This window comes from Impatiens glandulifera, chromosome 3 (assembly GCF_907164915.1).
Source record: "Impatiens glandulifera chromosome 3, dImpGla2.1, whole genome shotgun sequence".
NCBI classification, from domain to species: domain Eukaryota; kingdom Viridiplantae; phylum Streptophyta; class Magnoliopsida; order Ericales; family Balsaminaceae; genus Impatiens; species Impatiens glandulifera.
In genome coordinates, this window is record NC_061864.1 from 61,132,562 (window position 1) to 61,156,882 (window position 24,321).

The 24,321-nt window shown below is 29.5% G+C and overlaps 2 protein-coding genes across 2 annotated transcripts; one reads left to right on the top strand and one right to left on the bottom strand.

Annotated features, from left to right (window-relative positions):
- Positions 1-6,697: 6,697 nt before the first annotated feature.
- Positions 6,698-10,019, bottom strand: LOC124930737 (GTP-binding protein At2g22870-like). Its single transcript, XM_047471084.1, has 4 exons — positions 9,434-10,019; positions 8,573-8,642; positions 7,180-7,342; positions 6,698-7,105 (listed from the first exon to the last, which is right to left on the bottom strand). Exons 1-4 carry the CDS (start codon positions 9,924-9,926, stop codon positions 6,887-6,889), a joined length of 945 nt encoding a protein of 314 aa, XP_047327040.1. The 5' UTR covers positions 9,927-10,019; the 3' UTR covers positions 6,698-6,886.
- A 2,151-nt stretch (positions 10,020-12,170) lies between these two features.
- Positions 12,171-21,446, top strand: LOC124931466 (beta-adaptin-like protein A). The gene is made up of 11 exons (XM_047471932.1): positions 12,171-12,402; positions 12,724-13,240; positions 14,260-14,384; positions 14,490-14,688; positions 15,532-15,760; positions 15,856-16,022; positions 16,940-17,149; positions 17,279-17,389; positions 17,470-17,646; positions 18,820-19,209; positions 21,081-21,446. Exons 1-11 carry the CDS (start codon positions 12,350-12,352, stop codon positions 21,372-21,374), a joined length of 2,472 nt encoding a protein of 823 aa, XP_047327888.1. The 5' UTR covers positions 12,171-12,349; the 3' UTR covers positions 21,375-21,446.
- The last annotated feature ends 2,875 nt before the right edge of the window (positions 21,447-24,321 follow it).

Here is a 24,321-nt window from a genome sequence, read left to right on the forward strand (position 1 = left end):
GCTGGAGCATTTATAAATTATTTTTTTTTATGATTTCAGGCCTCTCTTCTGCATTAATTAGTGGTCACAAATTACAATAACTTTAAGAAAAAAATTAAAATGATAACATAGTAATCAATAATTGAGTAGTCCGTGTCTTAATTCATTAATTTTAATTCTCACTACAAATTTAATAAATTATATCAGACCTTACGGTAAGTCAACTAGCTTCATAAAATAAAAATCGATAACATATTACAATTTTAATAATTTTTAAAATATAAAATAATAATTTATTTTCTAAGAAATCTAACACGACTCCCCGAATTCAACTAAGATGTCTATTATAGACTCTATTTATTTTTAAGTTTTACTCTAATGGGTTAAATTGAAAAGATAGTTATCGTCACAAAACTCAAAACATTAAAAATGTATATAAAAGGTTACAATTTTGCTCCTTTTTTCTTTTTCTTTTTAAACATGAGTTTATTCGATGAGAAAACTAATTCATGACCCCTTCAGTTATGATCTTTATTTTTAGTGGGAATTAAGAAGAAGTGAACATGTTCTAATATGACATCCACTCTAATTTAGAGATTTTTTTTTTGTGAAAATTAAATTTAAAACATTTGATATTTTAGTTGAGATTATTTTTATTTAGCTAACTTAAACTTAATTAATTAAGTGAAAAGAAAAACCTCCAAACTGAAGTAAACCAAGCTCAACACATGCAAAAAGATAAAAACTTAGTTTTACTATTATCTTTATATTTATGTATATATTTGAAATCATTTTTCTATAGCATCAACTTAATTCTTTGGACCACTAAAATCATCATCACCTCTTTTAATTTCCCAATCTTTAAGATCATGGTGATCTAACATGACCTACCTACCCATGATATCATGATATATATACTTATATATTATAGTTGGGTAAAGTTTTTATTTTTTATTTTGAAAGGGGTTGGGTAAAATATGTTGTAATGATCATTTGGAGATAACCTTTTTGAGTAAATAAGTCAGTCTTGAAAGGTAAAAGTAGTTAAATTTGTAGAGAAAAATATAGGCATATGAGAAGCTATTATATAGCCAACCTTTCATATCTTGAGAAGGTGCTCAATGATTTCCACTCAAATTTAACTATGCAAATAACAAAATCTAAGGCATAGAAAAAAAAAAGTGTTAAATATTTAAAAAGATCAATATATAAAGATATGGTATTTGCCTCAATTTAGATCACCTATTCCAATCCACTCATGTTCCCTTCCCGGAGAGGACAAAACAAAATAGTAAAATTAATTTTTTTAAAATTTTATCCTTCTCTTCTCTGTGAAGGGAAGAGAGGCTAACGAGGAACTAATAAATATAATATAAAAATAATATATCTGTAAGATATAATATAAACTTAACTCTTACCCATTGAAATTTTTAGTATTTTATTTCTTTTGATGATTTCATTTGATTATATACATGTAATATTTTTTTATGGGCTAAAATCATTAGTTTAAACCAAACTAATTTGAACAACATTTTATTTGGAGTAGTACGAATAATTAGAAAACAAAATTGCTCAAGGTATCCTAACAGTTTAGGTCAAAATTTTGTCGAGATTTGATTATATACTATGGTTATTAAAAAACTTTCATTTTTAGGGTTTTTTTAATTACAACTCTACCGTTTTTAGTGAGAATAAAAAAAATGAGAAGATGCAATATATATATATATATATTATATATATATATTATATATATATTATATATATATATATATTATATATATATATATATATATATTATATATATATATATATATTATAAATATATATATATATTAAAATAATAAGAATTAGCATAACACTCTCACCACGGTATTGATCATCCGCTTTTATTCATTTAAAACGTTTTCGGTGAGAATTGAACCCGTGATTTTTCGATATTTTAGGTCAAATCTTTACACCGGACCAATTGGTGGGGTATAATATATACTCAAACAAGCTCTTGCAAAAAAAATCCACAAATTCATACCTTATTTATGTGTTCATAGATGTGTAGGTAGTTAGGCATACATCAATATCTTAAATACAGAAAGAAGCAAAGAAGGTGATGATCAAGTGAAGAGAAATTTGGGGTCCCCTATTAAAGTGGCCATTTGAGATCTCAATGGCCCATCAAATTTTGTACATAAGCGGTAGTTTCCTTGTACTATAGGGGGCTCTTGGTTCCACTTTCAATTAGATCTTTTATAGTTTTCATTTTCAAAAATAATATTTTTTTTTATACATGTCTCAATACATAAATCAAGGAAATAAAAAAAAAAATGCGTACCCACAAGAAAGAAGATTAAAATATAATCACGACTGAAATAAGTTTTTATAATTTTCAACGATATAATATTATTTTAAATTTTCATTGAAAAAGACAAAATATATTTTACAAGATTTAAAATAAAGTCACTTTTGATACCCTAAAGGTTGGGATGTAAAATATTGGTGACGAGGCGGAATAAAAATATTGATCACAAATACAATGATAAATAAGTCGAAATTTTTGACATAAAAAAAATATTACAAATTTTATTGCGACTTAAACCATGATAAGATAATAATAGGGATACATTGAAGGGTTTCAAGATTTGCATTAATCTTGATTCACTTGATTTTTATTATTTTGATGTCTTTTATTTATTTTATTTGTGTTAACTTGTAATAATTTATTTTGTTAAATTATTTTATTGTATTTTTACATTTTGTTGAATTATTTTATTATATTTTTATACTCTTGCAAAATTGTGGATATATAGATCAATTAATTATATTATTTAAACACAAAGAGTATAACATAAATTTTCTTTCAAAATTAGCTAGCTAAGACATTTTATAAACATGAAATTCTTTGAAACATCATAAATTTTATTTTTTATTAGTATTATTGTAATAATTTGTGACATGTGTTCTTATTTTAGAATATAGTTCAAAAATACACATATTTGTCATTGAACACATTATTGTCCGTTTCCTGTTGCAGTGACCCGGTCACAACTTATTTCTATAGGTAATATTTTGATATTTGTCGTATGTATTTTTTTAATAAAGTGAGAGCATACGAGATATTTATATTTTTTTATGAACAATGATAAATTCAACGAAAGTAAGTTCACGAATCAAACGTGGCCTGCCAGGTTGTCTCTACGTCCCGAAAGCGTTCATTTCAGGTTTCAAACCACACATTTTGGGTCCCGAAACGGCTATTTCGGAAGGAAAAAAAAATTATCCAGAAATGGCCGTTTCGGAACATTATGAAGCCATTTCGGGATATTTTGAAAAATTTTATTTTTTTTACCCACATGTAATGTCACGTTGATTCGTAGACTTACTTTCGTTGATTTTTTCGTTAAGTTTATCATTTTTCTTTTTTATATGGAGGATAGTAAACACTTTATAAACTTATAATAAATAGAAGAATTATGTGAATGAATCAGGTCTTGTATTACTTTATTGAATACACGATTATTTGTTGAATCAAACTAGACAAGACCTTATAAAATTGTAATGGTTATTTTTCTCATAATTTGAGTATTTTTTTATATTTTAGTTCATAATTTGATTAATATAAAGAAAAAATAAGTATTGATGTGACAATGTTAAGTAAAAGGGATTGTCTCAACCTAGACACGTTGTGACAATTGCAATTAGTTTTTGTGCAATTAAAGGTGACAATTTGGAGTGGATGCCTATAGATTTGGAAAGTAACATCATTTTATAAACTTTTGGGGTTATGTTATGCCTTTTAATAATTTACAAGTTTATGAATATTAATTTAGTGAAAAGTTGAAGGACTCAATTTTATATTTTATTTTCCCTATTTGGTTTTTAAGTGAAAGTCTATTATAAATTGATTTGAGATTGTTATATAAATTATTTGGAAAAGCTTTTTAATTTGAAGTTGTGATTAGGTTAAAAAAAGGTTTATCTAAATTTATAGACAATATTTTTTTATCCAAACTAATATCAATAAATAAAATATATATAAATTCAAAATAAAATATATTAAAATATTATGGACTCATTAAAATGAAAATGAAGATAACTAAATATCATCTTAGATGAAAGAGTTTGTAGGATTAGAAAAAATTATAAATTTTGATTAGAAATACAAATTATTTTTTATATTTGATGGAAAATTTTGAATTTGTTTTACAATTAACTTATTAAATTAATCAAATAAGCATATATTTTTTTTTTTTTGTATATAAGAAAATAGGTCTATATATATGTGTGTGCACAAATCTGTGGAGTAAAATTCCAAATATTTGTTGGTATATTTAACTTATATAATAATTGAATTTCTTACATTATTATTGTGTATTGTATCACAATCACAACATATAGTAATTTGCTTAAAATTCATTGATTTAACACAACTAATTTCATTACTATCCATTTAAATAGTACTCAAGTTAGTCTAATAAATATTTTTTTAAAAAAATATATATCAAACATGACTTAATTTATTTGACTACTACATGCAAATAAAACAAAATAATAAAAATAAAAAAAATATAAGAAATATTATTTTCTAATCTAGATAGCGATGAACTTCAAAGTAAGGAAAGATGTGTATTTCTAAAATGTTTTGTTATCGAGTCAACGTTGATCTATTAATGAACATCCGTTTAAATCCGAATAATGTTTTAATAAGGATATATTGTCATCATCCGCAATAGTTATCGCTGACCATTTTATGCACGGCACTCAAAATGATTTTTGTATTACATCTTATTTAATAGTTAGTGATTAACTAAACACATTAAGAGTGGTCCTTCCAATAGCTTAGTCTACCTAATAAAATCCACCACAAGCTCATGATAGACATTCTTCCCCGCCAAAGGAAAACTTTTGCCCTCTCTTGTACGGACACATGGCGCACATGCTAACCAATCATGGACCATCAATCGCATGGCTATATTTAACGCGAAAAATAATGAAGGCTTTCACTTTAACTATTTGTGGTCCATAACCATAACATGAAAAAAAAAGAATTGAATGCCCTAATGGCTGCCCTTAACGGTCGTGATTGGTCGACCACGTAGCTTATGAACATCCCCGTAATAAATCAGGTGGGGGTGTAAGTAAGCGTCGTAATCAAACGATGGGGATTGTGACCCTACAATGTCAATCCATAGGACAATCCACAATAAAAAAAAATGTTTTGAAAGAGATGACTAGTCACAACTCACAAGAGGATGTTTTTTTGACATAAATATAATGTAGGTATTAATGGAGTTAGAGGAAAAGACATAAAGCCTAATTTACCATTTTGAATGGGAACTTTCTAATTTTTATTTTTTTAGTACTTTTATTTTGTGGGAATTTATCCGTTAGGCATACCCACATGTTCTAGATCAATTAGGCACATATGACATATGACTATGATCATTGCAATATTATAAGGCAATCATTGGGTTTATTTATTGTTCTTTCTTAAATAATTCATAATAAATTTGTCAATTTGTTTTTGGATTTCAGATTAATCATCTCATAAATATTTTGATGTGCTTAAGATATGTATTACACAATTACCTTCAATGGTCATAGAGTAAAAATATTTGTGGGGGGATAATATTTGGATTTAGATAGACATGATATGCAAATTTTGATGTTAAAATTTCGATTTTCTTGAGAAAGTTAATGTCTAAGACTAAGAGTGTGATCGATTGTCACATCGATGTTTTAAAGTTGTGTACTACAAAATCAAAATCTAAAGATAAATAGATACCATAAAAAAATCCATTTAGAAATAAATCTCAAGTATAATTAAATTGTTGAGAATTGGTCAAGTTTTTGATCATTTTCATAAATGATGGTGATGGAGTTGCTTTGAATTTTTTAAGCTATTCTTTTAAGTATCATTTGAAACTTTCAATAATTGACTATAAATATATATTTTCATTGAAACATTTATTAAGTAACAATACCTTAATTTGCGATTTAATTGCAAGCAATTATCTATTTTTTTTTGTTTTGGTAAACTCCTTTCTAGCGTTGTTTCTATTTACTATTATGTAAAATTAATCAAGGAACTCAAATTAGCAAATGACTTTTGAATTCATATTTTACTTAAAAACAACTAAAAATTCATTTGTTTTCTCAGTTTGAATATAATAAAACTATTTTTTCTTAGTAAACTTAAAAATCTACATATCAACTCACTTTAGTTTGTAAATGATCTACACAAAAAAATCCATGCTCCTAAATTTCAATTCTTAACTAGTCTCTTCTTTTTTTCTAAAATATAGATGGATAAATTAACACAAAGTTAATAAAAAAAATTAAAACAATTAGAAGTAGTTTAAGCCTTTTGTAAAAAGTTCAACAAAATGAAGCTTGATATATTAATATGTTTATATTTAAATTAAATATGTAAAACAAATATTGATATTAATAATTACAATGTTCCTTAAGAAAGTTATTGATAAAAAAAATCTATAACTAAAACCATTATTCAGTTAATATTTATAAATAATCATAACCTAATTAAATATGTTTTTACTCTTTTAACTTATATCACTTAATTTATTAATTAAAATATTAAAATACTATTTATTATTATAATATTACTATCATTTAACTTCTTCTTTTTTTTACAAAAAAAAATACTTTTTTCAAAATTTATACCAAGATTATTAAAATAATCTACATATTATCTCAATAACCTATATAAACCAGCCCTACATTTAAGAAGGTATAAAGATAAGAAATGATCTATAATCTTGAAATTTGGCCTAAAGAAGTAAATTCCTTGGTTCTTGTTCAATAAATAACTCAGTCACTTTTGAGTTGTAACTACAACCTTAGAAGAAAATACCAATTGCATAAAAAGAGAATAAGTTAATTCATGAGATTCAATTTAATGTTTGAGCCAATAGTTTCTTAGCTGGGCCATATGCAGTAAAATCTCGTCTCGACCTTGATTGGTGACACTGCTGGTCATGATCCATGGAGGTATGGATTCAAAGAAACCACTTATAAGCTCCTCGAAATCTTTCACATTTTCATCGGGTCTTTTATCTCCATTCTTTTTCCTCTTCCTTTTATCGCACTTGGTAAAGACCAGTGTCATTGGAATCTGCATAATGAAAGACAGACAGTGTCATTGCAATAGATGAATTTTTTCAGAAGATTATATGAAATGATAAATACCTTATTTTTACCCAACCAACTTGCATATTCAAGATCAATCTTTTTTGCTGGAATACTAGCATCTATAAGAAGGAATACCGAAACCAAAGTAGAACGATTTAGGAAATAGTCCTTTGTGAACCTGTTCCAATCTTTCTTTAATTCTCCCGGGGCAGCTGCAAATCTGTTTAATACACAGAAGTAAAGACATTGTGGTTTTGATTGCAAAAGCTAAATTGCAAATGACAAAATAAGAAATATTATTGTGGGTTTATTATTTGTTAGATGATTAAATGGAATTCTAATGTTATATATTGTCTAATTGAGCTCGGTGATGCCTCAAAATATTCGACTTCATACAAAATGGTTGGTTCGTGAAATGAGGAGTTTGAATGTGGCACCATTTCCAATGTATCCAAACCATCCACATCCTTCATACCAAATGTATCTGGATATGCATCAAATTCATTTGTAATTACAAAAGTGTTTTCAAATTAAGCCCTGTTTGGAAACAACAAGAACTGGAGTTGGGTTTGAATGAGAAAATGTCCATAAATCTTCTTGGAAATACTTTTTTTTTGTCAAATATCCATCTAGATGCTGATATAGATGAGATCATGATTTGGAACATAACTTAGTTATATATATTCATAAATTTGTTGACATTTTTTCAAGCAAACCCAGCTCCAGCTCTAGATGTTTCCAAACAAGAGTTTCTATTGTGGGGCCTATCAAGATCTGGGCAGTCTATGTTCATCTATGCCCTGTTTCCACACCAGATCAAACCCTGATTGAGAAAACTGAATCCACACCTTGGATTGAGAAAACTAATTGAAATAGGGTTTTCAAGTAAAACCTATAACATCACATTAGCTAGGATGTTGATCTCACATAACACATTGGAATGCAAAAGTTTCCTTGATCATTTAGTTTTTATTTTAGAATGCTAACAGGACCCCACTTCAACTTATGGCGTTCGTAGTGGGAAATCGAACCCGTGACATTTCATCTCTTAGGCACAACTCTTGTCACTTGACTACCATAATTGGTTTCTTTGATCCTTTAGTTAAAGCATAATAATAGTCAAATTGCATCAAATAATGCCCTAACAAGACATAGTAGTACAAGTTATGACATGTGTAGTCATAAAAAGCCCAGTAGGGACAACAGCATCAAAAAAGTCGAAACCAATAATATTTTATTAAAACCTGCAGAAAACACAAAGATTGCATCCTCCACATGAATGAATACACCAAAGAAAGCAAATATCTCAGATATTACAATGAGACTTAAAAAACAATGGAAGATGAGATTTTAGTAGCCCTAATCTTTTTTGCAAGATATATCATATGTTAATAACAGCTACCGGTTCACAATTATAATAAACATCTTTCAATTGACATGTGAGACATACCCATAACCCGGCAGATCCACTAGGTACCAGCTATCATTAATGCGGAAATGGTTAATACATTGTGTTTTTCCTGCAAGAATAACCCAGATTATTCTTCCCACATATAACAATGCAATTAACCCAAACTAAGTTAACATCTTTGTTGGAAGATTAAGTGACATATAAAGTACATTTATCTTCTGCAGTTTAAGGATCTCTAGATGATCATATAATCATCATGGAAAGAACAGGTGAAAAAGGTCTATATACATTCAAGAATCCAAGAAACGAAAGATCTATGTGCGAAGTCATGTAGGAGACTGAATCTGTATCGGACATTTAATAGGTTTTGGGAGTATGGGTTAGTTGAATTTTGGGGGAAACTTGTAAGGGTTGGCTTTATGAATGTACATGTTTTTGTCATTGTTCTTAGATTGCAAACAAATAAATCTGTTTTTTCAACACAAAAAAATGGTCTTAGATGGTCTTAGCATTGCTAGCTAGGTTTGAGCCTCGATTTTGGTGTTCTTAGCTTTGTAACTTTATCCATATATCAAAACTATGATTACTAAAATGTTTGGCATCAAACACTAGTGAAATCTATCATTGTCTTAGTTAGTTTTTGAATACTAGCATTGCTAGCTAGGTTTGAGTTTTTTGTTTGAGAAAAAACTCGATTTTGGTGTTCTTGGCTTTGTAACTTTGTCCATATATCATAACAATGATTACTAAGATGTTTGGCATCAAACACTAGTAAAATCTATCATCTTGCATTAACAGTTTTACTAATAAGAATATAATCAAATGAACTCATTCTTCTATTAGCTACTAAAGCAAGCTTATAAGTAACTTCATCAATTCAAGGTGAAACTTTTTCCTTACCGGGTTTCTTGGAGGTGAGAGCTAACTTTTTCCGGCGGACAAGTGAATTGAGGAGGGAAGATTTACCCACATTTGACCGCCCAACAAGAGCAAATTCAGGAAGTCCATCGGCAGGGCAATCCTCTGTTCTAACGCTACTTTTCACAAAATTAGCCTCAGTAATCAAGGGATCTCTAGCGAACTTGCTAAGTACTATGTTAGAGTCTTTCAAGATTCTCACGTTTACAGACGAAGCATCCGTTTCCGGCGGCACAAAGAGTTTTTCTAATGGAATCTCGATTTGGGTTTCTTCTGAAATAGGGAGATTTTGATGGGTATAGATCGGAAGAGTGTTGAGGGTTGAATAGAAATGAGAGATTGGGTTATCTTGAGCTGTAGATAGGATGGCGGCGATTAAGGGTTGTCTGAGTTTGAAAAATCGGGAACAGGAAGAAGGTTGTGAAATGAAGATGGTGAGACGAGTTGAGAGCTTTGAAAGCTGATTAATCAACATCTCCCTATATCACTCTCACACAGATTCATACACACACTCACGTTCTAAGACGCCATGGATACTGTATTGAAGCAACCTAATTGTCCGTGGAAGGCAATATGCATTGTTTTTGAAAAATGTAATCTTTATAAGAAGTTTAGGTTATATCTTAAAATTGAGAAAAAAAAATTTAAAATATATTATTTTTAAAATTTAAATAAATTTATATTTATTATTTTAAATATTTTATATAGAATCCAAAATATTAAAACACCTTAATTAGTTATTATGGTAAAAAAAACAATTATCAAATTTTTAATTTTGTTATATTTTTGAATTTTAATATTTATAATTCTTATTTTAATGTCATATATATATAATAAAATATTTATATGATTGAATTTAAAACTTCTATAAGGGTGGGATTATATTCATTAAATAATAATTATTTAAAATATACACTTTCAAATTATATATATATATATATATATATATTTAATATAATTTATTATTTTTAAATAATTATTTAATTATTTAAATAATTGAAAATAAATATTAATAATATTTTTTTTAATTAATATTAGAATTTAAAATATTTACAGATTTAAAAAAAAATCATCACATCTTTCACTAATAAGTGTTCTTAGTTCCAGTCTTTTGTCTCAATTTAGAATGGTAAAAGTAGGTGAATTTTTTAATTATGTTTTTTTTAAGTAAATGTATATTAAAAAAATATATAAGTTGTTTGAACAAAACGACAAAAACATGACATGAAAAAAAAAACGTTACTCGGTTATTGAGTTTGTAAGTCTTCGAGAAGAACGATTAACTCTACAACGGGCTCTACCGATTTTTCGGAATAAATCTCAAAAAGCATTATAATAATAATATTATGAATGATACGAATCAGACGACTATGATCAGTGAAAGTTCGACGATTTCTCTCCAACTAGAAAGTCCACCAAAAAATAATTGGGATGGTAACCCAATTATGTAAGTCTTTCATATTAGCCGCATCAATCCAATTTTCTCAACAACTACTTAAATACTGGGGCATCACCTAATAAATTCCAACAATATTCCACAAAATACTCCAAATACTAGTTAGTCACCGCTCGACAATACAAAAGTAAGTGAGTTACCGATTCAACATTTTCGTGACACATACAAAAACGACTAACCAAAATACAACATTTTTTCATGCACATATCATCCGTAAGAATTTCATTGTGAATAACGTTTCATCCAAAAAACGAGATCTTGGATGGAATTTTTTACTCCCAAAGTTTCTCTCAACAAAAATTATATAAACTCATCTTAGCAAACAATTTGTAACAATGCCTCACATGAAAATAATCATGTAATGTCAACGCATAACGTCTTGTTCAGAGGGGAACACTTGTTTACGTTCTACCAAAAGTAAATTCTATTATGAGATGAATTCTTCACAATGTTTAATCTCTTTCTATATCTAATTTGATTAGCGAAACCACTAAATTGAGAACCAAATATGTCTTTAACTGTGACATTTCTATATATAACAATGAAAATAAGCTCAGGATACGTCGTAGCTAAACTTTTGACACTACACCAACTATAGTCCCAAAAACTGATAAAAAAATCATTCTACAATGAAACTAGATTGCTCACAAAAACTTTTCTACATAGAATAAATTCTCCTCCAAATATTACACCTCGTTGGATAATTAGACATTTTTGTGAACTAACTAGACTAATCGTAACCATACTTACATTTAATCATTGATGTCTAAAGATTATTCGATTTCGTGGCAAATTTATAACACTATTTTGATAAAAAAAAAAAAAAACCTTATTAAAAGGAAATAAGATCTCGATTGTCATATTTTAATTATTTCCTATTAACCTAATATGATGGTTTAAATAGGAATTGGGTCTATAATTTTTTTTTAAAAGAAGTTAAGTGTATTATTTAAAAGGATTTATGTGTATGTTCAAATAAAGATGAACTTTTGGCGACACTTCCTCGATTTTTGTTTTATTTGTTGTGCCATTTTTATTTTTCAAATTATATGTTACTTAAGATTATTTTATAAGAGATTATAAAAACTCAAATAATTGATTGAATCAAATATATTTTTTCAATAAACAAAACCAATAAAAATTTAAAAAAACCTAGCATAAACCACTTCAAAAGTTTAGAATTTTAATTAAACTTTATAGTAAGTTTAGGGTGTAGTATATTAGTATAGTACACATGGCTAATTCAAGAGTAAGGAAGAAGAACTACCGGTAGCTTCCTGGCAGCGCCACCTACAACGATCGGCCATTGAAGATCCTGGTGTTCAATCTCCCAAAATTTGACTAATCTTTCTCTTTCTTAGACAGAAATTCCTACTCCGGCATTGAATTCCGTCAATTGGAAGGTCGAGGTTTCGTCGGAAGACTGCAAAGGTCAGAGGCAAATGGCTCCTCCTGCTCATTCACAGCGATCTTCATCGCCTTCTCAACCGTCCGGGTACTCTCTCTATATATAAATCTCTTTCTGTATGCATGCGTATGTGTTTCCTAGTTTCTAGATATCTCCGTCAAGGAGCTCGAAAATGACTCACGGTTTTGTCTCTAGTCGTCAACTGCTTACTATATTCAAGAGACTTCAAAATTTATCAATGTGTTAGCATTGTACTATATGCGAAGAGATAGGTTATCGAATCGTAATCATGAGAATGTTTCACGCTTCCTCCTCTTTCAAATTTCCTTTACAACTACCAGTTAGAGCTGTTGTAGGATCGAACATCGATTCTGTTAAGAATTCTGACTGTAAACTTGATTCTGGCAGAAAAGGAGAGGTGGCGGATCTGAAAGGACAGCTTCGGAAGCTGGCTGGGAGCCGAGTTGCAGGCATTGATGACTCCAAGAGGGAGCTTTTCAAGAAGGTGATCTCTTACATGACAATCGGGATCGATGTTTCATCTCTCTTTAGTGAGATGGTAATGTGTTCGGCTACTTCTGACATTGTTTTAAAGAAAATGTGTTATCTGTATGTGGGAAACTATGCTAAACACAATCCAGATTTGGCCCTTCTTACAATTAATTTTCTTCAACGGGATTGCAAAGATCAAGATCCTATGATAAGGGGGCTTGCATTGAGGAGTCTATGCTCATTAAGAGTTGCTAATTTGGTGGAATACTTGGTTGGACCTTTGGCATCGGGATTAATAGATAAGAATGGTTATGTGAGGACGGTCACAACAATTGGTGTTTTGAAACTGTACCATATATCAGCTGCAACATGTCTTGACTCGGATTTTCCTGCAACTCTCAAGCACTTGATGCTTACCGACTCTGATCCCCAGGTTCATTTTCTTCTCTTCCATTTTGTATTCATAGGCACATTTATTATTTATCATTGCATGCAGTAGTGTGGTATGATCTTTTTTTTTATTTGAAAAGTCAGGAACCTTATTTTGATAAATAAAAGACAAAGTTACTTGTAGCATAAATAAAAAATACCCAACTTGCTGAGTGTTGTAAAGGAAATCAATATGCTTAACCTATACGACTGGAATAAGTCGAGGAAAACAAATTTAGAAAGGCATCATCAAGCTATTATATACAAATTTCCTCGACATCACATGAGAATTGAGATTTTGTAGCGATAATAGTACTGAATTACTAGCCATACCTCATTCTTTGCATTGAAGCCAGTTAGTATGATTATTTGTGTATTTTCTCAAGCTTTACTCTGTAAATCGCCGCATGTTATGATCAATTTCCAAATTTGTTCTTTTGGTTTTCTTTCCCTTCAGAACACTCGTGCATTTGTTTTTGGTCCAGATTTCATAGACAATTGCAACTGACCATTGTTCTTATGTTTTGGTTGTTAACAATCCCATTTTTGTTTGGTTTCCCATAATAATTTGTCTTTAAGTCTCGACTTGTATGGTAAAATATGGATGTGAGAAATTGATGGTAATCCAACATAATAAGGGAAGTTCATAAAATGCTTCATTTCTTTTTTGAGAAAACAAATTCCTTTTATTAAAATTTGTTCTAATAAACGTTTCTGATACACATGAATTCAAAAATATTACTTTACGTTACATCCTAAAAAACTTTGTATTTAGTACTGTTCTTCTTCATTCATTAAATCAACTAGCTCATCATCATTTTTTAAGGATCAATATTACATTCCTTGCATAGTAACTCATTTTTAACGAGTTTGCTTCTTTGCTCCAGGTTCTGCTTTGAGCAATAGCTCATTCTTTTACCTATTTTCATATTTCTTCATTGCTTCATTTTATTACCTGAATTTTGTTTTTTACTAAATAAATATTTTTCTAATCTCTATAATCTCACTTTGTTCCTTTATCAGGTTGTAGCTAATTGTTTATCTTCCCTACAAGAAATCTGGGGTTTGGAAGCAAGCAAGTCTGAGGAGGCATCAAGGGAGCTAGAAGCTTTGCTCAGCAAGCCAACAATATATTACTTTTTAAACCGGCAAGACTTTTCATGTGCTCCTTACTGTAACTAAATTGTCTTGCGGATTGTAAATGACATGCAAAGCAGATGTGAAACTGACTTGTTATATTATTTTTTTTGCAGCATCAGAGAATTCAGTGAATGGGCACAATGCTTTGTTCTTGAGTTAGTATCTAAATATGTACCCTCTGACAGTAATGAGATATTTGACATCATGAATCTTCTGGAAGATAGACTTCAACATGCTAATGGTGCTGTTGTCTTAGCAACAGTTAAACTGTTTCTGCAGTTAACACTATCCATGACTGATGTCCATCAACAGGTACTGAACTTGCAAATTTTGGCTGTTCATTTCCTCTTCCAGTAATGAAGAAAATTGCTTAGATCTATGATCTATCTCTGTTCAGAGTTCCAAGACGTTAGAAATTTCTTATTTTTAGTTTGAGAAATTTTATTATTATGCAGTCAGTGTATAATTTTTTCATTTTCTTCTGGAAAATTTCAATTTTTTTCTTTTTCAAAAGAAGCGTGAACATGAAGTGTTTAAAAAACAATAGTAGTGCCGGAAAAAATCGATCCCTAATATCTCATAGAAAACTCATCGTGTGCAAGTCTCCTTTCTTAAGTGAAGTGAAAGTGTGAAAGAAAAAAAAATTCATTCCAAATCATGAGGGTACATAATATGGGGTAGAATATAGGGAGAACCCTAGAAACTGACTAAATAACTGTCGTAAGGCCAGTTGGCCAATTGTAACCAACGGAACTGAATTGACAAAAGTTAGGCCAAGTCCTTATACATAGTAAGCAAAGTTAGTTAGATGCATTGAATGTCTAGTTCCCTTATCAATCTAAGTCTCATCATCACTTTGGTCTCCTCTCCTCTCCCCTCTCTCTTTAGTTCTATACATGTTGCAGAAATCCCTTAAATCTTTTCGCTCCTAAACTTTTTTCTTTCGAGCATGCATCTGTTGTTGCGTCCTTCCAAAGTGTGCACTACTAGATAAGAGGGATGCCCTTCCATTTTGTGTGGTTTCTTGTGGGTGTGGATTCAGTTTATAAATTTGTTTTGAGCAATTGAATTAATTTAGTTTGCTGGATTCTGCCTTTATCATCTGCTGTTTTTCGGGAGATTCATTTATCTATTATAATATTTGGTCTGCTTTAGGTTTATGAGCGTATTAAAGCACCTCTGCTTACCCTGGTGAGCTCAGGAAGTCCAGAACAGTCTTATGCAGTCATGGGACACCTGCATCTATTGGTGATGCGAGCACCGATGCTGTTCTCTTCTGATTATAAACACTTTTACTGTCAATATGTCGATCCATTCTATGTGAAGAAATTGAAGCTTGAAATGTTAACTGCAGTAGCCAATGAGAGTAATACTTATGAAATTGGTATGTCACTGTTGTTGCAATGTTAACTACCTCACGTCTAATTTACCTCATTTTTGAACTAATAAGTCGATTTTATCTTGTTGATCCTTTTCCAGTGACGGAATTATGTGAATATGTTGCAAATGTCGATATTCCCATTGCAAGAGAGTCGATTCGTGCTGTGGGTAAAATAGCTTTGCAGCAGTACGATGTCAATGCTATTGTGGATAGGCTGCTTCAGTTCTTGGAAATGGAAAAGGACTATGTAACAGCTGAAACTCTGGTAAGACACTGAGCTCTGTAATCTTGTTATAATGGTGTGACTAATATGAACTTAGTATAATGTAGGAATCGAAGGTTGTATTTGATAACATAGCGTATTAGCTTATTAATTTATTTAAATAATTAAGTGTTTATTTGAATTAAGTTCATTTGATAACTATTAATTAAAATCACTTATTTAATTAGATTCAATTCAAATTAAGCTAAAAAATTTGGTAAACTATAAATCTCTTAACTTGGTAATCTAGTAAGAGCGTCCAAAAAGAAAACTTTAATGCTTGAAAATTAATCATTATGTCAATGTATCTACAGTATTATTATTAGTTTATAAATCATTTTAGTAATATTTTGTTACTATTGTATGGGTAGTGAACTATTTTGTAGGTATATTATTATTAGTTTACCATCCTCCTATATGTCATAATTATGTAGGAGAATTGTATGATCACTTTATATTGCCCTTAACTATATTAAAAACAACTGTTTTTTTTAATGTAAATATAGGGTCAGATATCCAATAAACTGGTCAACCTACCTTATAACTTATTCAACCGATCCAATAGATTTACGGCCAGATATTGTATTGTATAAAGCGATGAATTAGAGCTGGTAGCTAGATATTTAGCTCAAAACCGAATCTACCTGCTATTATCCCTAAATGAAATGAAACTTTATTTGAACTTAAAATGGTATTAGAGATCTACATTTTATGATGTAATTGAGCATCAAGTATTGCAGATGAGAGTAAGGTTCAAATTGACCTTAGCTCCTCCATGTTTTGAGGCGTCCTCTTTGGGTCTTCTCTTATGTACTTTCTCTCGCGGCGTCATGAACTTCGCGATCATGTTGTTGATGAAATGGTTTTGCAACTGAGAAAGGTGAATCGGCAGCTTAGCTTAACCAAGTTATTATGTGCAGGTTCTGGTAAAAGACCTTCTTAGGAAATATCCACAGTGGAGCAATGGCTGTATTGCAGTAGTTGGAAACATCAGCAGCAAAAGCATACAAGAGCCCAAAGCTAAGGCAGCTCTTGTTTGGATTCTGGGTGAGTATGCACAAGAAATGCAAGATGCTCCTTATGTTCTCGAAAGTCTAGTTGACAGTTGGGAAGAGGAACATTCCGCTGAAGTAAGATACCTGCACCATCTGAACACAGTTTAATTTAGGCACATACATCTTTCTATTCTTTGTCAAGTCCATGTTTTTAGGCACATACTATTACTGTTCTCTCAGTCAACGAAATTTGGTTCTTTTTAGGTCCGTTTGCATCTCCTTACAGCAGTTTTGAAGTGTTTCTTGGTAAGGCCACCCGAGACTCAGAAAGCTCTGGGCGCTGCTTTGGCTGCAGGCCTTGCTGATTTTCATCAGGTCGAAATTATATGTTATTTTTGCAATATGCTGAGATTAACCTGGATGATGTAACAATATATGGTTGGATTTGATTGCAGGATGTTCATGATAGAGCTTTATTCTACTACAGGATCTTGAAAAAAGACGCTTCTTTGGCAGAACGGGTTGTGAATCCTCCAAAGCAAGCTGTTTCTGTCTTTGCCGATACGCAGAGCAACGAAATCAAGGATCGGATATTTGACGAATTTAACAGCCTATCTGTTCTCTATCAGAAGGTACATCACAGCTTTTGCTCCATCATTTGATCACAAGCCTGTTCATGTTTTTGTTTATTGAAGTAGATTGAAAATAAAAGGTACACAGCATAGTTGTGTCAAGTCCACTTTGCTTATTGTCATCCTTCCATATAAAGCACGTCAACTCGCAATCTCAGATAACTGAATCCTGGGCCATCAAAAGAAATCCACAAAACCACCCAGATCCTACATCCATCCCATGAACATTAGGCTAACAATTTTCATTATAAGGGATACAAAATTTTGAAATCTTACCTTTCCAAATTTTACCCTTTCCCCTTACCTTTAAAAACCACCTAATCCTTACAAGCCTAATAATGATAGATTAGCTTTGAGGTCCAAGTCCTTAAAGTGTACTTGATTATAATGGCTTCATTTGTAAACATCATTTTTCTTAGATTTTTCATCCTGTATAGATTCAAATGGGATCACATTTAGAAACTATCTAAACTTCGGTGGCGTTTGATAACACACCTTATCACTTAATCTAAATAATTAAATGTTTATTTGAATTAAGTTCAATTATCTTTATTTAATCATAAGAATTTTGATTCAACTGAAATTAAGATAAAAAAAATATAATTTCCTTCGATAAGCTATGAAATAATTAACTAGGTAATATGGTAAAGACTAAAACAACTTTAAATCCTGAAAACTAATCATATTACGTTTTTGTAAGGGTAAAACATTATTTAAATACTTTTTCGAAAATAGTTCCACATGTTATCTAATCAATTCATATACCAAATACTTAATATTTAAATACTTTTATTTAGTTTATTTAACATTTATTTTTCCAATAACTCGGCACTTAAATATCAGTTTACGAAACACACCCTTAGTGTTAGATCATATACAAATAGAATTGCGGTTTATATTAGTGGGACAAGGCAATATTTTAGTTAATAGAATGAATGTGAACATTGTTGGTCTAACCTCTTTAAATCTTGTATTCATTATTTTACCCTATTCTCTATTTTCTTAGATTAACGTTTGTGTAATTTTTCCATACTCTTTTTAAGTTAGACTTATTGACAGTTTCTCTATCAGATCCAAATCCAGAAACAAAATGTCTCTAAAAACATTAGTGATATGCAGAAGTGACCACTAGAATTGATATTTGATTGATTATTTATATTTTTATGTTTGCAGCCATCTTACGTGTTCATGGATAAGGAACAGAGAGGCCCATCTGAGTTTTCAGAAGATCTTGGGAATTTTTCAACAGAATCTGCAAATAGTGTTGTACCTGCCCAGATAATAGTGGAAGCTAATGACAACGATCTGCTTCTCGGTGTTTCAGAGAAGGAAGAGAGTGGAGTTCCCAGCAGCAACGGTTCAGCTTACAGTGCTCCTCCTCTGTATAATAATAGCTCTTACACCAATGGCCAAGCAAACTTTGCCATAAATGATCTTCTTGATCTTGGATTGACAGTTGTTGCACCAGATCCTGTTCCCACAATGAAACTTAATCCCAGACCCTCCCTTGATCCGAGCACTTTTCAGCAAAAATGGCGTCAACTTCCATTATCTGTCTCCCAGGTACTCTCTCTTTGTCCTTCAATTATATATATATATATATATATATATATATATATATATATATATATATATATATATATATATATATATATATATATATTAAAATGAATAGAGTGTATTTTGGTATTTTGATGAGTAGAATGTTAGGTTTGAAAATAGACTCAGATAACCCACATCAAACAATGCCTAAGAAATGATAGAATCGTGAAAACACACTTTCAAAACTCAATGGTAAAACATAATTTTTTTTCCAAGCATCCGAGAAAAGAGGGTGGTGGCCTGGTGGGTCTCCTAGGTTCTAGTGATACGACCCCAAAGGCTTCTACCCCGAATGTTTCTCCCTGAGAGTGACATCCATTCGCTGTCATGGAGTCTGTACTTGGCGTTGACGGTGTTCTTCCAGAAGTTGTTGTTGTCATTGAGAAACCTTCACCACCACTTGCAAAGGAGTGGTGTTGAGAGAGAAGTCCTTGATCCCGAGCCTTCCGACAGCAATACCTAAATTTCGTAATGTCCTACCTCACCAAGTGTGAGACTCTAGTTGAGCTGGATCTGCCCCAAGGAAAATTTATCATGATTGATTTCATTTTGTTTTCCACCGAAGCTGGAATAGGGAAGATGGACATGGTAATGGTAGGGACTGTGACAAGAGAGTTCTTGACAAGGACCAACATGTCGTCTTTAGAGAGAAGTTTGTTCTTCCAAAGGGCCAGCCTGATCCTCATTTTCTCAATGATAGGGTTTCATATTTCTTTGCAACTATCTTGGCTCTGAAAGGGATGCTGAGGTACTTCGATGGGTGAAAGCCGATTCTAAATCCCAATAGTTGGTCAACGACTGGGCGTTGGGAACATTCCCGATGAAAAATAGCTTAAATTTGTCTTTACTAATCTTCAGCCCAGAGCACACCTCGAAAATGATAAAGATCTTCTAGTGTGAGTGAAGGTTATCTGTTGTGGGTCTAGCAAAACACAAAGTGTCGTCTGCAAAGAGTAAAGGAGATATGTAGTTGGGCCTTCTTGTCATTCCGAGGAACTCTGGAATAACTTACATAATCATTCCATAACCACCGTGAAAAGGAGCGATGATTGGGGTCTCCTTGTCTAAGCCCCTCAAGCTCTTGAAAACATATTGACACTTCATCGGTGATCATAATGGAGAATTTAGATTTTGTAACACAAGTTTTGATTCATCTTCTCCCCCAAAATCCATCTCTTGCAAAGACATTCACTTCTCCCCCAAAATCCATCTCTTGCAAAGGCTTTCTCAACATCAAGCTTGCAAATGCATCATGTCCCCTTCCTAATTTGATTAGAAAAAAGTCATTTAATTAAAAGAAATAAGGTCTGACTGACAAAAGGGTTTTTAGCCTATTATCCCGACTTTTTGTCAGAATTTTATAGAATCTCGTAAAAGGCCTAAAGTGTTTGATTTCGCCCTTTGAATCTTCCTAACAAGAAAACTCAACACTGAAGTCTTAAGTACCAATTCAATGTCAAATCTATTTGTTTAGTGAGTAGCATGGGATAGGATCTAAGACTTATGAGCTTGATATATTTACGGTTCATTTTTTATTTGGCAAGAAGTCAATCTTCTGCCGAAGATAATTCAATTCTTTTTTAGATTATGATCCAAATTAAAGTATAATTTTTTGTTTCATTTTGGTTTAGAGATTTTCTTTTTGAATCATATCTATAGATTATCTTAGACTATATCAACATTAAAAATATTGATAACAAAACAGCCCAAAATAGCTTCAATTGGAATCACTATTATTTTTCTCATATTTGGAAACCCAATTTCATGTTTAGTTGAGGACCCAACGAAATATTATTATTAATGAATTGAATGTACATATGTATTTTGGACAGGACGGAGTAATAAGTCCACAAGGAGCTGCGGCATTGACAAAACCTGAAGACCTTCTACGATATATGCAGGGGAAATCTATAAATTGTATTGCTTCGGGAGGTCAAGCGCCAAACTTAAAGTTCTTTTTCTTTGCTCAGAAAGCTGAAGAACGGTCGTCTACTTTTCTTGTAGAGTGTATAATAAATTCCTCCACATGTAAATCTCAGTTTAAAATCAAAGCCGACGATCAAACTGCATCCCACGCCTTCTCTAATCACTTTCAATCTTCTTTGTCCGAATTCGGCCTGCACTAGTCCTTGACCTGAATCGTTTCTTGTCTCGTGGGATTGTTATGAGTATATATGTATTTATATATCGGGACATTTGTATTTGGTGTGGAATTTTTATAAAGCAAGTCTCATAACTTAAGACTTATATTTGGATAATTTATATTTCTCCTTTTAAATTTTAACTCAATTCTTGTACTTGATAAGGTTTTATTTAATTTATTTTTTTAATATTTTGTTTTTAAAGTTTTAATATAATTTAAATCAACTTTTTTTTATTCAATATTAGTATAATAATATATTTTTTAAATAATATAAACTGTTTATTTATTATATAATAATATTATAATTAAAATAATAAATTTAATTAACTATTTAAAATATAATTAATTATTTTTAAAAATTATTTTATATTATTATAAGTGTTTTTAAATAATAATTTAATTATTATATATGTATATTTTTTAACATTATAAGATGTTTTATAATAAAATTTCAGTATGTTAAATAATATTTTACACTAATTCATTAATAAATTTTCAAATATTAAAATATAAGATTAATGTATTTAACAATTAAATACTTTATAAATATTTATTATTTTAATTTATAATATTATTATATAACAAAAAAAAAGAGTTCACATTATATTTTAAAAATATATTATTAAATTAAATATTGAATAAAAAAATTATTTTATTTAAAATATATTAAAAACTGAAAACAAAATATTAAAAATATAATCGACTTTAAGATGCATTGACTAAGCTAGGACCATTTTAGCTAATTCCAAATGGCCCTGATATGAAAAAAAAAAGGAAAATAAATTATAAATCAGCAAATTTAAATAAATTTATATTTTAACAAGATTTTAGAAACTGGATTAAGGATTTTTTGAATGATTTATTATTTTTCTTTATTTTTATAACATTTTAAAATATTTTAGTTAACTTGAATAATTAATTTTTTTTTTAAAACAAGTTTATTTTCTTCTAGTAATTGAAATAATTGAAATAATTGTAAAAATCATTATATCAAACAAATATGATATAATACTTACATTTTAGATACACAGAAGAAATTGTCTTAAATCAAAATGTATTTTTATAATATTTTATGTTCAATACGAGACACTATCACACGATATTGTATAAGCTCGATTCGACACGTCGTGCCTATTATTATTTGTATGGTTCAACAACATTATATACAAGTTTGACATGAATTCATCAAAAAAATATAAAAATAAAGAATATTAGACAAAGATAATAAGTCCACTTGAATTTATTCCCACATTCCATTTTTATTTTTCTCATATAAAGGAACCAGACATACATGCTGATTTAGAAAATATATCTATTACATATGTTATTAAGAAAATCAATATAAGAATTCATTAATCTAATTTGTCAAATTTTATTCTCTTAAAAGAAACTTCCAAAAAAACATTCTCCTTAACCTAAAACTACATTAACACTAATGGATTCATTCAAATATTTTTATTCTTTTATTAGAATATATTAAAAAAATTGTTCTAATAAGAAGTGAAGAATAAAAATATTGAATTGGTGTTGATAATTGGAATAGCCTATCATGCGTCATTGATTGGTTAAAGATGTACAAGAAACAAAGATTATATAAAAGCATTAAAAATGAATAATTTATTAAAGTAAATGAGTTCTCCATAATTTTACTAATTAATTTATTAAAAATAAAAAATATATATTATATAGTTTGTAATTAATAAAAGTAAGTGAATATTTATTTCAAATTTATTAATTAATTATCAAAATTTCATCATTGCCCAAATTTATCATTACAAGATGAATTGACTAAGCTAGTTTTAAATTGTCCTGATATGATAAAAAATAAAAATAAAAAAAATCAATAAATGCAAATAAATTTATATTTAAACAAGATTTTAGAAACTTGATTAGGGCTTAAAAATGGGTATTTTGATTATTCATTTTCTTACTTTATTTTTATAATATTTTAGTCAACTTAAATCATTCATTTTATAATAAAACAAGTTTATTTTCTTCTATTAATTGAAAAACAAAATATAAAAACAAATGCTAGATAATATTTACATTTTAGATATAAAGAATAAATTATCTTAAAATCAAAATTTATCTTTAAGGATATTTTATGGTCAAAATCAGACCCGAGACAAACGTATCGCGTGTGTATTGCGTGTGTATCGCGTGTAAGCTCTACTTTAACACGACGTGTTTATTATAATTTTATGACTCAATAACATTATATACAAGTTTGCATAACTTTAAACCCGATTAATACATGAATCCAAAAAATAAAATTTGTAAAGAAAGATATCATTCTATAATGTAATTTTAGTTCATAAAACATATAAGTTAGCATTTATTAAGTTATTAAGGGCGCTTTCTCATATAAGTAACCAAACATGAATGTTGAATCAAAAAATATGTTTTACTTGTCAAATTTTATTCTTTTAAAAGAAAAAAATATTATAATCCAAATTTGATTGTTTCAAAATATATTATTATTCTTTTCACCCAAAATTAAGACACCCATTTAAATGTTTTTATTCTTCAATTGGAATATATTTAATAATTAATATAATAAAGTAAAAATAAAATTATTGAATTCGCATTGAAAATAGGAAGAGCCATGAGCAATGGTTAAAGTGATGAGAAATCAAGTGATATACAATAAACAAATATTATATAAAAGCATTATAAAAATGAATAATTAATTATATATTTTTTAATCAATTAAAGTAATTGAATATTTATTAAAAATAAAATAATAATTAACTAAAATTTTAATTGATTATATTAACTATGTCATAACTCATATTATTTTTATTTCAAAAAGTAGATTGAATATTTGTATTTTCAAACATGAAAACTTATAAATAAAAAATTAATTTTGTGAAGTAGTTATAAATAGTGCTTGTGTTGTTTGAAGTCTGAAACTATACTTCTCATAATCA

Coding starts and splice junctions, on each gene's coding strand:
- LOC124930737 (XM_047471084.1), bottom strand. CDS start 9,926: ATGTTGATTAATCAGCTTTCAAAGCTCTCAACTCGTCTCACCATCTTC. Junction 8,643..9,433: donor TCTCACCTCCAAGAAACCCG/GTAAGGAAAAAG, acceptor TTATTCTTGCAG/GAAAAACACAATGTATTAAC. Junction 7,343..8,572: donor GTGGATCTGCCGGGTTATGG/GTATGTCTCACA, acceptor TGTATTAAACAG/ATTTGCAGCTGCCCCGGGAG.
- LOC124931466 (XM_047471932.1), top strand. CDS start 12,350: ATGGCTCCTCCTGCTCATTCACAGCGATCTTCATCGCCTTCTCAACCG. Junction 17,647..18,819: donor TATCTGTTCTCTATCAGAAG/GTACATCACAGC, acceptor TTATGTTTGCAG/CCATCTTACGTGTTCATGGA. Junction 19,210..21,080: donor TTCCATTATCTGTCTCCCAG/GTACTCTCTCTT, acceptor TATTTTGGACAG/GACGGAGTAATAAGTCCACA.